General features: G+C 41.1%; 3 protein-coding genes across 5 annotated transcripts; all 3 read left to right on the forward strand.

Annotated features, from left to right (window-relative positions):
* The first annotated feature begins 471 nt into the window (after positions 1-471).
* Positions 472-6,494, forward strand: LOC129586563 (mitochondrial glycine transporter B-like). Of its 2 annotated transcripts, none has more exons than XM_055479865.1 (10): positions 472-1,067; positions 1,348-1,487; positions 1,553-1,649; positions 2,359-2,429; positions 2,528-2,630; positions 2,960-3,029; positions 3,145-3,243; positions 3,987-4,249; positions 4,382-5,924; positions 6,185-6,494. In XM_055479865.1, exons 1-9 carry the CDS (start codon positions 714-716, stop codon positions 4,424-4,426), a joined length of 1,242 nt encoding a protein of 413 aa, XP_055335840.1. In that variant the 5' UTR covers positions 472-713; the 3' UTR covers positions 4,427-5,924; positions 6,185-6,494. The 2 variants fall into 2 exon arrangements, with proteins under 2 accessions (XP_055335840.1, XP_055335841.1); XM_055479866.1 differs by having other exon boundaries at positions 483-1,178.
* A 455-nt stretch (positions 6,495-6,949) lies between these two features.
* Positions 6,950-9,412, forward strand: LOC129586623 (uncharacterized). 2 transcript variants are annotated; one of them, XM_055479951.1, is made up of 3 exons: positions 6,950-7,916; positions 7,997-8,329; positions 8,483-9,412. In XM_055479951.1, exons 1-3 carry the CDS (start codon positions 7,407-7,409, stop codon positions 8,519-8,521), a joined length of 882 nt encoding a protein of 293 aa, XP_055335926.1. In that variant the 5' UTR covers positions 6,950-7,406; the 3' UTR covers positions 8,522-9,412. The 2 variants fall into 2 exon arrangements, with proteins under 2 accessions (XP_055335926.1, XP_055335925.1); XM_055479950.1 differs by having other exon boundaries at positions 7,997-9,412.
* Positions 9,413-13,190: 3,778 nt separating this feature from the next.
* LOC129586462 (chemerin-like receptor 2) lies at positions 13,191-14,320 on the forward strand. Its single transcript, XM_055479724.1, has 2 exons — positions 13,191-13,286; positions 13,407-14,320. The coding sequence occupies exon 2, from the start codon at positions 13,415-13,417 to the stop codon at positions 14,318-14,320; it is 906 nt and encodes a 301-aa protein (XP_055335699.1). The 5' UTR covers positions 13,191-13,286; positions 13,407-13,414.
* The last annotated feature ends 1,800 nt before the right edge of the window (positions 14,321-16,120 follow it).

Consider the following 16,120-nt stretch of genomic DNA (forward strand, 5'->3'; position numbering starts at 1 on the left):
TATAAAGATCAGTCATTTCATTCTGAAATGCGTGAATTTTTTGAAAACTGGTGAATATGCAGTGATGCACAGTACACGCTACAAAGCTGTTACAGAAGTTAGAACATTTGGTTGCTGAATCAGCAAAGCATTCCTATCACTAACTGTGTTTTAGTTTTTACAATAATTTTCACATTTATGACAAAGTAAATTATTTTGCTTTCTAAATAGCTGGCAAAAAAATCACTGACAGAAGTTCAACTGTCAAGACTGGTACAATTTTCGAAATTTCGAGTCGAGTGGGCAACTCAGGATTGAATGCCCAGGCAGAAATTCACCGGGTAGACTGTCTCGCTTATGCAGTCTTCGTACTCAATGGTCCATGTGGGCCCAGTCGTTCATTACTGAATTTTAACGTCGTTATTAACGAAACGATACCCCTTCGTTTCGTTAATAACGACGGGTACTGCCGTTTAAACGTTCGTTAATTGTACCCCGTCGTTAATTCTATCGTCAATCGTACCCCTTCGTTGATACCGCAACCTGCTTAAAAAGTACTTAATACTATTATCTTTAAACGATCCCTTGGATAAGCAGACTAAGCAGTGCACAATTACGTAATGGTGACATCGAATTGTATTTGCAGTAAACTTATGGTAGTCATACAGACTCGAAGTTAAAATGTTTCATTCTTATTACGTTTCCCAAAATTTCATTAAAATAAATAACGGCGAATGGATTTCGCGATCGGCAGCGCTATCTTTGCTGCGCAGCTGATTAAAGCGCAGATGTCAGCTTTGCCACGGTTCGGCTTGTTCGGTTGTTGTTCTCTCTCTGGCAGCTGGCTATTAATCAGCATTGAGCAGCGTTTAGAATTTCTTATTTCTTCCTGTCTTCCAATCTTCCTTTTTTTATTTTTTGTAAATAGTGCTCTAATGTGGAATTTTTTGGAAGCTCAGAGCTGTGACAAATACCATTTTAATTATTTTAAGTACAAGTGTTCGGGGACTGTAAGAGACTTATTAAGTAAAAGGATTGCGGACTGTAACGTCGACTTTGTGAAATTGGGGAATCCCCTAACTGCATCTGTGAGTGTGATGCGTCGAATTTTTATTTGCCATTTTCTTCTGGACTCATTGTGCCGATATTAATAATTTATAAACATGTCTTCCGAAGCTAGTCAGCTCATCCGCTTCCCCGTAAGTCATATCCAACTGGCGGTGCATGATTACACACTTAACTGATACTTGTATCATAGCAGGTACATTGCTACCAATGTACCTGCTATGCTTGTATCAAGTTGTATGATCTTTCTGGACGCTGTACCAAGCGCGTTCTCCATCTTCTCTGATCGATCTCTGTATATAGAAATGGAGAACGGAATCCCTGCTGTCCAACACCACCCTCCGCTCCTTCGTGGCGGGCAGCTTCACGGGGGTGTGCTCCACACTGCTGTTCCAGCCGCTGGATCTCATCAAGACCCGCATCCAGGCCAATCTGGTGTCACGGTGTGCATTACGATTATCTTTGGCCCGCAGTGCGAAGGTTTTTGATTTTTGTATGGGGCTTGCAGTACGCCGGAGAAGGCCTTGTCCATTAAAGTCGTACCCATAGTGCGGCAGATCCTGCGGGAAGAGAGCGTTGTGGGACTGTGGCGGGGAACCGTTCCTGTGAGTTACTGCACATGCTTTGTTTCAGAATTCTGTAGATTTATCAGCCAAGGGTGAATTATAACCCGCAACAGGATGTAATTCGAGGTAACTTCACCAGAGAAAATTTAAAAAATATTCCCGGAGTTATTTTCTGACATACAGTATTTTCCATCGATCGGTCTCATAATTCTACAAGACGAAATAGGACTAGTAACCCGGTAGTTGTATTTTATGTTATGATGAAATTTAGCTTATTTAGTACAGTTGAAAAGGATTATCGCTTAATTGTATCAGTATGTGACTAATCAGAGCAACGAGAATTTTCGATTTGTGGATAATAGTAAATACAGTATTCTGGATGCAGTCTTAGAATGTTGTAGCCCACGTAGTGTTTTTAATGGTTCACTGCCTTGAATGAAAATATGGCTGCGGTTCTTATGAACCATTTTTTATAAGTGATATGGGTGTCTGGAAGTCGTAGTATGGTGGACGTGACAGGAAACATCGGAAAGCTTGTTGTGCTGTTTAACGATGCAAACGAATGCCATTTGCTGTATTTCTTATGGAAGAGGTTATTTCTGTGTTTTTTTTAAAGAATGCAACGTAGAATCTAAAAGCACTGGATTAGGATGGGTCAACAATACGGTTTAATGCTCGGCCATTTCTGTCTGCAAATCTTACGCAGTTGTTGCTTGATCACTATTTTTGCAATTTCGGCTATTTTCAGTCGCTTCTACGTACCGTTCCGGGAGTGGGAATTTATTTCTCGTCCATACACTTCCTGCAGCAGCAGGCAGGGTAAGCAAATTAAACGTCGTGAAGATGGAAGAAAATTGGTATGTGTTTCACCGGAATTGGTGAAAATCGTACCATGTTCCTGTTTTTGTTTTTACCAGACCCGATTGTGGATCGACATGCTTCATTGTGATCGGGATATTAGGCCGGTTTATTGCATCGCTCTCAGTATTGCCCTTCACTGTTATCAAAGCCCGCTATGAGGTAACGCATTATCATTTAATCAGCAGAAAGGTACTTTAATGGAAATAAACTGAGCGATTATAAATTTGTATGAGATCTTGGAGTCGATATGGTATAAAATATGATATTTTAAATTTTGTAGCGATATTTTAAATATCCCTAAAATTGCATTAGTAACTGTGTGCATTGCGTTGTAACTGTGCCCATTTTACAGCAGAAAAAAACATGCTTTGAAAATTTTTACATTAGCATTTTCAAACATTCAGATTTTAGATATTATGAACTTTCCATTTAAATTCTTCCACTGACGATAACAACTAGCCACTATACTACAACGGTAGATGTCTTAGAGTGGATTGTTTCGCTACGGATCAGTGCTAGGCGCACTGCGAAGCACAGCAGCACAGGAAGGTATCAAGTGTAAGTACTGGTTATGTGCACTGTTTTTGTATGTTGTTTGATATTAACTGTACAATCGAGATTATACAATTAGCAGTTCTTTAGCGGTTATTGTCTGATGTTTTTGTCTTTGCAGCTTTGTACAGCGGTTTTGTTCCTACACTGCTGCGGGATGCCCCTTTCTCGGGAATTTATTTGATGTTCTATGAACTAATTAAAAGCAGTTTAAGAAAACGTAAGTGCTACGTTTGGTAGAAACAAAGAGGGCTTTAAGTTAAGTAATTCTATAAACAGCCGAAGCTAGCTGACTTTGTTTGGTAAAAAATGCTTTTCGTAAAGTTTGCAAAATACCTGACTAAAATACCTAGTTTGCAAAATAGGTACCTGTTTTCTGCGTACACTCTGTGAGCAAGTGAGCTGGTTGAAAATAATGGAATAACGGATAATGAAAAGGTTAACTGTTAATGGTACAGAAACTCAAGGCTAATGTTACAAAAAATTGATCAGCAGTGTTTGAGTTCTAATTGTAAGATATGTGACGACTAACCGTAACTGTGATCGATTGTTGTGTAACGGCTGATAAGACGCAGAGAAGAAGGAGTGAACAAGTAGCCTGTTATATTTTAGATAATTACAAATAAAATGAAGCGTGTATCTAGGTTTTTTAATTTGTTATTTCGCAGCCTCTTTTTTTGATTTCGGAAAAATAGATGAACTCCCACGTATAGTCGATCACTTTGCGTAAAATTGTATTATATCCGGGAAAAAATACCATTGAATTAAATTTTTTTAACAGTTGTATTTTATTATTATTTGATGAGGTGTCTGATATGTCTGCAAAATTATCTCCGTAGTTTTGCGAATAACCGCATGGATTTTTCAAGATCGAGATTTTATCCATGCACCTCTGTAATCGTCAAAAGAAGTATTTGAATTATTTTTAATGTGTGTATTGAATGGGAGTGCGTTATTCTGCAGAATTCCCAGATTATCCGTACACTCCCGTGATGCATTTCGGCAGCGGCCTGACCGCCGGCCTTTTAGCCTCCATCGTCACGCATCCCTTTGACGTGATCAAAACCCACGTCCAGTTGTCCTCGCAGGCCGAGAAGCGGACGCTGGTATACACCGCCAGCAATATCTGGCGAAGTCGCGGGCTAACGGGCTACTTTGCCGGATTAGTTCCCCGCATAGCGCGGCGCACCCTGATGACGGCCACCAGCTGGACGGTCTATGAGCAGGCAAAGAAAAAGTTTTTTCCCTCTCCCGGCTCTTCGTGATTTTTTGTTGACAGTTCCTTGATTATTTTAAATTTTTTACCGAAGTATTTACGCTGTTCGTATGGGCAACGTGGATTGTGTGTTTGGCTGCAGGTGATCAGGTCGGTGGGGCTGGTGGAGGGAGCGCGGCGAGCGTAAATGACGGTGATTGTTGGGCGTGGGGAAATTGTGTCGGTACTCTTTGTGTGAATTAACATCACCATTTTGTGCCTTTTACTTTTATTGTGTTTCGTATGGATAACAGCGCTGGTATGTGTTGATAACAGTTGGCGTTTGAACTGCATCAACTGATGGTGAATGGATTGCCATTGTCTGTGATCTATTTGGGTGTGTTGGACACAGTGTGCTGATATACTAATTTGTAAATAAAATTTGGAAATTATTCCAGGAATTCGTGGCTGATTAGATAGTATGTACACGTCATTAGACTCGGGTTTTGTACGAGTACGTACTTGTACAACCTGAACTGAAGATCAGTATTAAATAATTATGTAGTATAATGATTGGTGAGGAATTAACAGCAAGCGATAACAAAAATTTGAACGTTTAAACAGTGTAAGGAAACATTGTACGTGCAGTTCGTACCTGTACCAGATAAGACAGTTCGCCAATCGTTACTGATTCGTTAGCATACGGTATATAATACATCGTAAAATCGGCGCTGATACAGTCTGTAGACTCTGTACAACGCATGTTTACTAAAGTTGTCGTGCACATCATAAACAACCCAATTTAAGGTTGTTGTTGGCACTTGTAGCAATAACTTGAATCTGATGCATCTTTTCATCAGTACCCAATACCTTATTGCACGTGTGTAGTTGGATTTGATTTTTATGTAGGCCTCCAATGGACAAGTTTCTTGACTTCTCCCTTATCTTAAGCAAACGCAGCTCTCTGTGAAACAGTAATACACGAAGACTGATTCCCAGAAAGGGGCTGTTTGATCTAAACCTTCGGAGTCTGGATTGAGTCTCCATACCGTTAAGCAAATCTTTTGCTATGCTGCTAATTCCGTTGACTATCTTTTTGTTTGCCATAATATTGGTCACCGCGCCCATCAGTGTAAATGCTCTTGACGATATCAATCCCGCGGTAGCCCCGGTGGAAATCAACGCCATTTACGATGACGCAATGGGACCACGCTCCGTCACCATACCCTGCTTCGCCAGCGAGACCCTCGTCAAGCCCAAGATTGCGACAGTGAAACTGCTCTTCAGCGGCAAACGGCTTATTCTCAGTTCGTACGAGGATGACCTGCAGAAGAACGCCTCGTCGGTGTGGACGGTAGCGAATGGTCACCGCCGATTGGTGCATGCTCTGGGCGAGCCGGGTCAGACCGTGAACATAACAGCTAGCACCTTCGATTTAATCGAAGAAAACAACGGATATTATGCGTGTATGATCTCGACACCGGAACATCACTATCGTACCATGTGGCTGATGAATGTTGTGCGACATCGGGAAGCGACGACTTTATCGGCCGCCAGTCCTACTGCAACGAATAAAGCATCGACGACGGAAGCGAGCGGAGTTACCGTAAAATCTCAGAACAAAGAGAAAACGGTGGGCGCAACGCTCCAACCGCCTATCGAACTGACTGCGTTAATGCCGGGAACAGCTGATCGGGAAAAGTCGGGTATAAATACATGAAGTCAATGCGTGATTACATGCAAAACATTCTTTTTAGCAATATTGAAGTGTCTTCGAAAGCAGGGCCAAGCAATTACCGCCTAAAAAAATCCAAATTTATGAATACAGCACTGTATCTGTACTTGTACAGCATAATCAATATACAGTATCTACCGTATATATATCTGTAAAGATATTGTAGACATAGCGTACAACGTGCAATTTTTAAGGATGTACACTTGATAATGCAAGGTTCTACTTTTTTAGAAGAAAACAGCTTGTCATTCGGCAACGGAGTAATGCTGGGAATAGCGGCGCTAATGTTAGTGATTCTCGTTGCTGTTATCGTGTCGGTAGTGCTGATGAAACTCAAATGCCATCTCAAGTCCAATTTGTGGTCGCTATCGACAGCGCGATACTCCAAAACCGTTACCAATGATCCTGACAGTCAAGAGATTAATAAGCTAACCAATGAATCTTGCGAATTAGCTTGAAAAGGGTGTTATCTGCAGTATGAATGCAGCATGTATCTGTACAAAAATATGTGCACAAAGTTCTATAAATACGTACAACAGTAGCTACTTTGGCGTTGCGGCTATGTGAATACTTGAGGTTTTGCTGCTTGTTTATTGAGCCGATATTCTACGAATCTACAGTAATACTCGTACATGACTACAGGTATAAATAGATACTGCATGAAGAATTTTATTTGGCACAACCATTCACAGTACCAACATGACCTCATACTGTGATAAGACTGATCAAGGTATGCGTATAGAATAATCATTTTCAATGGCAAAGTTTGCTTGTGTGCCGTATTTACTTTTTATCCGTAGCATCAGTGTCGAAGATCGCATTTGACGATACGAACGCAAAATTACCGATTACTGTACGGTAATTGCAGTGTAAGTTTTAATCATAACCGCTCACACAATTCAAAAATGCTGGTATTTCGACAGTCAGTATAATCATGCATTTAGAAATTTACATAGCATCGAATCGTTCCCCAGTTTACATACATACAAGAACCGATACAAGAACTTTAGCGTACAATATGAGATAACGATAACTACCCGTAAGTTGACAGCACCGCTTTTTGACATCGATTATGTCAGAAACACGACTTTGTCATTATCCTTGACAGTTACACGCATGTACGTCAAATACATCCTGCGATCTGACATTATTCCTCGACAAAACTCTGGACAAAATTATGATGAAGTTATCCAAGTGTTTGAAAACGGGTGTTAAATTGTTAATGTGTTCGTCTGATCATGATGCTGCTTATTGCTGCAATCGATCCTCATCGAGGTTAGGCGTTTTGTATTAATTCAACTGTGCTTCGAATACAGATACTTCTATAAACGCTTCCCCGAAGAAAATTAAATGCGGTAGAATAAGTAAAGGTCGCGCAACGAAATGGCTTTCTAAACTACTACGGGTAGGTAACGACTTTTTCACTGTTTTGTTGCAAATCGGCTGGAAATACATGGATCTGAAAACAGAGCGGCTTTCAACGGGAATTTTGCGCTTGCATGTTAACGTTACTTTCTGGTTGAGTGCTATGCACTTTTGTGGTTATTTCACGTCACCACCAAGAAAGTATGGACCAATATTCCAGGCTGCTCTTATTATATCCATTGGATTGCAATTTTCGTTTAACATCATCAATTTTGATGTATTAGTGGCGGGAATTCCAATTACTAAAATATACAAATTTATTCTGACTGCGATCCCTTTTTATCTCGTTCCCTTTATAAGGGCTTTGGGTCCCGTTATCCTAATGTACAATAAATGCGATCTGGGCAGTTTGATGAAAAAATTCGTGGCGGATTTTGCAGTGTACTTTGCTCCATGCCATGTTGCACTGATTATCCTCACTGGCTGCATGTTAGGTATTCCCCTGGCCTGCTTCACCGCAGTGAATTTTAGAGCAATTCCTGCTATGGCTCAAAACGAAAGTTCGGAATTATTTCTGTTTTACCACGGCTTGGGCTCAGTAAGTCCACAACCACAGCGGTGTGCCTTACCGGATTTACTTTGTCAGGAATCTGCTATACCGGAATGAAATGTGCACAGGTGTTCATAGTGTTGTGGCCACTTAATTTCGGTTTCGCATGTCGATCTCTCATTATTCTCGCGAAAAAGCACCACCCATCGAAATGTCTTGTACAGCTTCTTCAGGATCACGCAGGTCTGCTTCGACTTTCGCAGCAATTAAACGAATGCTTCTCGTGGATCGCCGTCGTGGTTTTCTTGGAAGATGTATTTTACTTCGTCATTGCGGCGCAAGACCTTGCGAATACGGCTGTTACCGGCGCCATGTGTGACCTTTTGACAGTTTCCATCATGATTTTGCATGCATCCATCATGAGCGCACAATTGTGGACGTTTGTATTTTTGTTTGAGAAGGTACGTTTGTCGATACAAGAACACGACTGTGCTTGTTATAAAATCAACCACTTTGGTACGAGAGAGTTATTATTTTGTATATATACAAGTGCGATAGATTACACACAGTTTACACAGTTTGGTCAAGTTCAAAACAACTATGGTTTGTCACAGGTCGCGCGGCTTAACATCCATTCGAAGCTGATTATCTGAAGCCCAAATATGTATTACGCTCCCATGTAGGTTCACAAGCCGCTTTCTGTTTTACGTTTTATTGCAGAACAATGCATTTTTCAAGTTTTTACGGAACATTATCACTGAGCAAGATAAAGAAAACAACGTCTCCATTCTAATTACCAGACATGTTAACCGATGTAAAGGCATGCAGACGGGCGTCGCTTTGGGAGGAATCACCTTGACCCGAGAAAGGGTTGCCGGAGTAAGAAGCTTCCCTGCTTTAGTTACGGTTTTAGCAAAATCGTCAATGTAACGGTACTAGTTTGATTGTACTCCATAAAGAGAAGTTACCAAAAACGCTAAAGAATTTATGTACAATTTGTATGAATTTATGTATGTCCAGGCACATAGCTCCGAACAAAACGCATACGCATCGAAAACTGTCTTCGTTTTAGGATATCTTGTAATGACGAAATATACTTGTATCGAGGATATAAATATTACTAATTATGAACATTGTCCGCATACAAAAGAAATTCTAATCCAGTGTGCGGATGTCAACAGATATTCTGCAGCATATTTGGATATATCCTACTGGCGGCGCAGATTAGCGATACGGATGGCGACGACATACCCAGAAATACTCCTTCCGAACTTACTAGTAACCGCATGGTGATGTTATTCATATGCAACCGTAGCAGTTCCAGAACGCAATAGACGGTTGGTGCACTGCGTTGCACTGCGTTGCACTGCGTTGCACTGCGTTGCACTTTTATTAGTTTTTATGATATACCCACGAAGTGAAGGTGGCGTCTAGAGCACACGTTCGCTATTACGAATTCGGCAACCACTATTTTCAGTGTTCGACGTTTTCCAACAACGCATCACCTGCGCTAGACATTTTTAATAGTTGATTAATAGTTTTAATAGTTGATTAACATATGCCAATATCCTGAAATTATAACAATTTCAAACGTGTTGATCGACGCTGGATAAGTATAAAGAATTTAACTGCACTCCAATATTAACTTTTGCGCATCAATATTGAATAACAAATTCGGATCTCGCGCTCCGTTACAAGATGAGCTGATGTTCGCACTCATCGCAATTTCAATACGAGTATAACGTGTCTTTTGCAACTGGCACAGGTTTTTCAGTACCTAGATAGATTTTGTTTTATGCGTGAGATTTAATTGGCACACTTATTGTAAAACTGAAATGCAGAGTGAGAATCATGTACAACAGTAAATGTTAGAAAATTGTATACCTTCAGGAAAAACGGGAATACATGGTACGTAATACGGGTGGTCAATTCTTCCAGATTCATAAAAATGTGCGTATACAATGAAAGTCCTTTCCCAAAGCTGACTTTAATAATTACTGTAGTAGATTCTAATAAGTGGATAACCACCTTCTGGTTGAAGGATTGACAGTAAGCATAGTATTACCAGGGAGCGCACAGCACGGTTAAGTTAATGCAAATAGTAGAATACTGGAAATTTTTCGCGGGGAGTCTTGCGTTGATCTTCGATTTGTTCGATTAGCCATCATCATTAGCCTGCATCAGAACAGCATCTGAATTCTCAACAACCGAACAATTTTTTGCAGATTTTGCATTGCCAAAGTATTTCGTTCTACCAAGTGCTTAAGTTAAATGTACGTACTAAACGCAACCGCTCAGACAAATTAAGAATGCTGCAACACATTAATTTAGATTATTACAAAACACCAAATTGTTTTCAATATGATTTACGCTCTTTGCGTACAACATGCTTGGAACATAAGTAATAGTTATAAACTAAGAAACGGAAGGCTTCGTCAAATTTTTGACATTCCTGCTTGCGAAACCCAGCTGTGCCAGCATCTTTGGCAGCTACGCGTACGCTATGATTGTCGGGTACATATTTGACATGTACGAGTATTTCCTGACAGCGCTCTGAACAAATGAACAAGTATCGCAATACGGATGGTTGGTGTATTCAAATATTGGAGCGATCCACAACATGAACCTGGGTCCTGAGGTAGCACCATGTGGCAGAGCATTTACAAATGTAGCAAATTATTACGTTTATCAGGCACAGATACTGGAAGATGTACTGCTACAGAAGAGACAGAGGTCACGCCACGAAAAAGGTTTTTTGTTAAGCAGCATAAGCTCTCGTTTAAATTTGTTTTGTCGGTTCTGCTGTAAATCAGCGGGAATTAATACATGGATTCGAAAACAAAGGGCATGCATACGCGAATTCTGCGACTGCATATTGCAGTCTGGTTAAATGCTATGCAAATTTGTGGATACTTCACATCACCTCCAACGAAGTATCGGACAGTATTCCAAGTTTCTCTGGGCATTTACATTATATTGCAGTTTTCGTCTGACGTTGTAGGTTTCGATATTATGCTTGCTGGAATGTCAGTTGCTAAATTGTCCGAATTTTTCCTGACTATGATCTCCTTTTATCTTGTTCCCTTGGTAAGAGCATTTGGTCCCACTCTACTACTATTGTCGAAAAGACTTGATCTTGGCAGTCTAATGAAAAATTTCGTGGCGGATTTTGCAGTGTACTTTGCTCCATGCAGTGTCGCGCTGATTGTCTTGACTGGATGTTTGCTTTGCATTCCCCTGGCCTACTCCACCGCAATTAATTTCAACGGGACTCTTGCTGATGCTCAAAATGAAACCTCGGAATTATTTCTGTTTTATCACAACTTATGACTCAGTAAATCCATCTCAATAGCGGTATGCCTTACCACATTGACATTTGCAGGTATCTGCTACGCAGGAACGAAATGTGCGCAGGCCTTTGTAATACTTTGGCCACTTACTTTCGGTTTTGCATGTCGATCTCTCAGTATGTTTGCAAATAAAGGCAGCACATCGGAAAATCTCATACAGCTTCTTCAGAGCCACACAAATCTCATGCAACTCCTGCAGCAATTAAACGAATGCTTTTCGTGGATTGCAGCCGTGGTTCTCCTGGAGGATGCGGTCTACTTCGTTAGTGCAATATAACGACTTGCTGAAACTGCCGCTACCGGCTTTACTAATGACCTTTATACAATTTCCATCATGACAATGCATGGGTCTCTAATGAGCCTACAATGGTGGGCGTCGGTATTTTTGTTTGACAAGGTACGACTCTTACTATAATTCTGGGGCTCTCGCATAAAGTTAGTTGCTGAGATTCTTAAGCACTTGTAAGTTGTAAGTAATTTACAGTAGTACGTGTCTTAACTGTACAACCGGTAAGCACCCGGTATGAAATCCAAAAATCGCTTAGCAGTCACGGCATCTTATGGTTATCAGCGCATCAGCTTTCTGTTTTCAAACAGCTTTACTATTCTTCACGTTGCAGAATAAAGAATTTCTTCAGTTTTTACGGAACGTTACCATTAATCAAGACAAGAAAAACCACGCCTCCAATTCAATAATCAGACATTTTAAGCGATGCAAAGACATGCAAACCGGCGTTGCTTTGGGAGGAATCACCCTAACCCGGGAAACCGTTACTGCAGTAAGAACCGATCATGATATACCGTAGTTGCGCTTTTCAGCAGTCGGCATTTTATCAAAAGTTGCTAAATTGTTATCGTTATTCGTAATAAGTACTGCTTGCAAGCCTTGTATAATATATTGCAAATCACCCGAGAGTACTGTAAACGCATCACTTTACAAGCATGAAAAGAGCATTTTTGTTATCGCTTAAGAATAATGGATAAATCTGCACAGCGGTCGCATGTTCTTGAATGTAGTAGTGTTCAATTTTGTGCAGAGAAGCAAGCACTCGACGTAGAAAAAAAGCGTTATTCTGTTAACAGATTTGTTGCGGCATATTTGGATACATCCTGCTGACTGCGCAGTTGAGTGATAAAGATGGCGTGAGCAGTTCCAGAAGTGCTCACCCCGAAATTAACCGTATGGTCCTATCATCTATGTGCAACCATAGCAGTAACACTGTACAAATAGATTGCTTGTGACTTTGGTTGGCGTAGTTTAATTACATTTTGATTTGACTGTTATTATTTGAATTGTGGATTATGGAAAGATGTTTCTTGATGACTACCGCTCATTCAGCACAAGCTAGTATTCGTAATAAGGAGTATCGCGTAATGAAATAGACATCATTACAAAATGCTGAGTTAAATAAAATAGTTATTAACTGCCCAGTATTCCTTCAGTACATGCACAATACGTTGTACCCGCGCGAGTCGCGAGTCGCGACTATGTTTTGCCACATGAGGGTGCTTTCCGGAAAAAGCCACTGCACACACACGCATGGGCTGCCCTCGATGTTCGTTTCAACATCAGCAACGTCCAGCAGGAAACAAACAGGTAATTACAAATTTGCCGCTGAACAAGACATCCCAATACGCTATACTTCCTACGGATATTTCCTGCGCTGTAGTGATGTACTGCAGACTTAGTACTACGTTCAGAACGTATTGAATGTTTACGCAATAATTACGTAAATTGTTAACTTGATAAACGAAAAAAACGATAGAATGTCGTGTCCGGAAAAGCCGGTGATGTTGGTCACGCAAACATACATTACAACGTTTTTATAACTGAACTGGCCATGTTTCAGAGAAACGCAATTTTGCAGCGCTCGAGAGAAGATGTTCAAAGTTCGAACGACAACGACCAGCAGCTACGCAGACAACAAGCAGTTATAACAAACATGCAATTCTGCTACAAACCAACCCGCTGATCGTATTAAGCAAACAGCTACGATTCTGGGTGCGCTGAATCAACACACCGATCCACCGTTATTATTACCCAATCTCCCCCGGGAAAACCGCGCAGGTGCAACCTCGTTTATTTTACTGCCTCGAGATTTCATCTCAGATTATCTTCGACTGCAAGTTGTACCTGTATCAATTTAATTGCTGGAAACCCAATTGGATGTTTCAGTTTTTCTTCTAGATTATAAAATGAACACCACAAACGTCACCGATGCAACGGCGATTTCCCAAAGCCAGTTATACTTCGACTGGACAGACTGGATATCCATGTCGTTTACCTTACTTTCATTTTCTCTTAACGCCATCGTCGCCGCGTTGTTTACCATTTATCGGCGTCTACGCACCCCTTTCACCGTTTACTTTCTTGCTCTGACCTTTGGCAACGCCGTGTACTGCTTTCCCGTGTGGGCGGACATTCTGTGCTTCCACTGGGCCGATTTCTGCAAAGACCGCGTACTGTGCGCTGTGCATGTCTACGATGGATGGGTGATTAGCGCGGTGGCCCTCCACATCCACGTCCTCATTAGCGTCAACCGGGTGTGGGCGCTGTATTTCCCTATTTCTTATCGCCGCCATCATACCGTGAAAACCGCCTGCTGGATCATCTTGACGGTGATTGTGTACGTGCATTTAATGTGCCTACCTGGTGTAATTCTCGACGCTGTCTATAATAACATGCCTTCGAAGTTGTGCCGACTGGATCGATCCATGTTGCGGGCTTGGGTGAAGGTGGTCATGATTGTTGTTTATGATTTACCGGTGCTGTTGATGATTGGATGCTACGTATCCATCCTAATTGGTCAACACAAACGCCTTCGGATTGTACACTCACTGGGAAGCAGTTTCCCGGGTCGGCACAGTGGGTTTGCCGTGTTAACGACGCTGACCACTAGCGTGGTATTTTGCTGGACACCGTATAATCTTCTGGATACCCTGGACGCGTATTTTACTGTGTCGATGCCGGATGAGGTCCGCAACGCGACTTTTGTGTTGTATGTCCTGCAAAGTATGATGGATCCTCTGTTAATTGTTGCCAGTGTGTCTGACTTGCGCAGTACCGTCTTTAATTTGCTTCGCTGTAAAACGATACGGTGATCAAAATAAGAATTAACAAAAAATCCTTGGAAATTTTGGTTTTTATCAAAATCTACACTCAGAAGTCATGGATCACATCAGTTGACATCGGAAATTGTCTAAATGTTAACGAGCATATATAATTATATTGTATGTCGCCTTTACCTTCGAAACGTGCTGCCTCGATTAACGGGTAGGCAAATCGACGAAAATATTTAAGATTATCAAAAATTTGTATCCGTATTACGTATTGTGCTATAGGTACTTCGAGGTCGCGCACAATTAAAGCCATTCGATAAAAAGTCATCCATGTATTTCATGTTTATAGGAGCATGTTTATATGTTTCAGTAAAAGCACAATAATCAAGCAACAATCGAAATCCATGCACAGCTAAAGTGGCGATATCCCGACAGATCGAAGTTGGCGTAATTATTGAATATGCTGACAACTGTTCTTATGAAGCATATCTTCCTATACCAAAAGCAATGGTATTAGTCAAAGAGAAAAAGCTGCATCTGAGTTGTCGCTGTTTTATGTGTTTTCAAATAATAACAGTACAAGGACTATTTCTCTTTTAAATATCAGCTGTTTTGATAGCCATTGACGCTCTCCTCTCGGCAAACATGTCTTCTCAAACTACGTGACAGTTGGCAGTTATGTATCTCACATTGGTATAGTGACAGCCCCATTGTATGCGAATCTGGTCGTATCTACGATAAGCTATCGAAAAGCGATTTAGATGTTTAAGTTAATACCATAAATTCGTTGCACTTTTAAGTTTAGTATACGAGGTAAAGCTTGTGAAGCTCGGTCTTTTATAATGACATAACAAACAGACGCGCCAAGAAATTATGCCACCACCAGCCGGAAAGATTACGGCAAGAGTGCTGTGACTGCATGCAAACTGCAAAGCTAGCATCAGGCTACTTGTATCTATACAATCAGTCTACTGGCTTTGCTGGATTAGCCCTCCAGCGGGCGGTACCCGAAGGAGCGAGAGTATCCTATTGAAAATTGGGATTTCCGATGAAAAAATTCATTTAAGAAAGGGAATTTTTTGTGAGCTTGTGCTGACCATAGGTCAGCGGTGGTGACTATGTCGCCTCCTGACACCAATGCCCATGGACGGTCTACAGCATAAAAACGTTTAATTCTGTAATAACCAGGCGAACAGTAATTAGGTAAAAGCAACAACTAAAACCTCATTAAATAGTACAAAAAGTACTTCAAAACAGAAGTAAAGAAGTGGTCAACGAACTTACCACTGGTCAGCAAAAAAAATGAAAACGTCCAAAACCCGTTTTCATGTGTTTTGACCACTACTACAGATAGAATACTGAAAATAGACGATGCTAACGATGTTCTTCCCACACCTTTCTTTATATTCTCATATGAGACTCCAGGAAGGATTATTTTTGAATTTTAAGTTTGCATTTCTGTCGTTCTTATACTGGCCCATTGTCCGCGCTTACACTTTTCCCGGGTGTAACCGCAGATGCCAGTGTAATAAAGGCGGCGCGGAAAGTCCAGCTGCAGTGGTCGTTAGCGCCAAATCAGATATTAGTGGTCACTAACACTTTTTAGAGCGCGTTAGCGTTCGGAAGTAACTAGTAATGCTGCCGCTAAGGTGAACATCATCAATGTGCCCGCTTGCAATTACGTGATGCAGTTTGCAACCGCCCGAAACTGATCTAAATTCAGAACCATGTTTCTTCAAAGCTGCGCAGCGCTCTCCCTTACCTTGCCCAAGCGATGCATCGATGCGTACAAACGCGGCAAAGCACACGGTGTTGTGCCGCCATTTCACAGTGTTATTGCAA

Source organism: Paramacrobiotus metropolitanus, unplaced genomic scaffold (genome assembly GCF_019649055.1).
Source record: "Paramacrobiotus metropolitanus isolate TYO unplaced genomic scaffold, Prichtersi_v1.0 Parri_scaffold0000021, whole genome shotgun sequence".
Taxonomy (NCBI): domain Eukaryota; kingdom Metazoa; phylum Tardigrada; class Eutardigrada; order Parachela; family Macrobiotidae; genus Paramacrobiotus; species Paramacrobiotus metropolitanus.

What these genes read in the sequence shown, in the direction of transcription:
- LOC129586462 (XM_055479724.1), top strand. Translation starts at nt 13,415, where the DNA reads ATGAACACCACAAACGTCACCGATGCAACGGCGATTTCCCAAAGCCAG.
- LOC129586623 (XM_055479950.1), top strand. Translation starts at nt 7,407, where the DNA reads ATGGATCTGAAAACAGAGCGGCTTTCAACGGGAATTTTGCGCTTGCAT. An exon ending in TTTACCACGGCTTGGGCTCA is followed by an intron (nt 7,917 to 7,996) that starts GTAAGTCCACAA and finishes AAATGTGCACAG; the next exon opens with GTGTTCATAGTGTTGTGGCC.
- LOC129586563 (XM_055479865.1), top strand. Translation starts at nt 714, where the DNA reads ATGGATTTCGCGATCGGCAGCGCTATCTTTGCTGCGCAGCTGATTAAA. An exon ending in TTCCTGCAGCAGCAGGCAGG is followed by an intron (nt 2,430 to 2,527) that starts GTAAGCAAATTA and finishes TGTTTTTACCAG; the next exon opens with ACCCGATTGTGGATCGACAT. An exon ending in AGCACAGGAAGGTATCAAGT is followed by an intron (nt 3,030 to 3,144) that starts GTAAGTACTGGT and finishes TTGTCTTTGCAG; the next exon opens with CTTTGTACAGCGGTTTTGTT.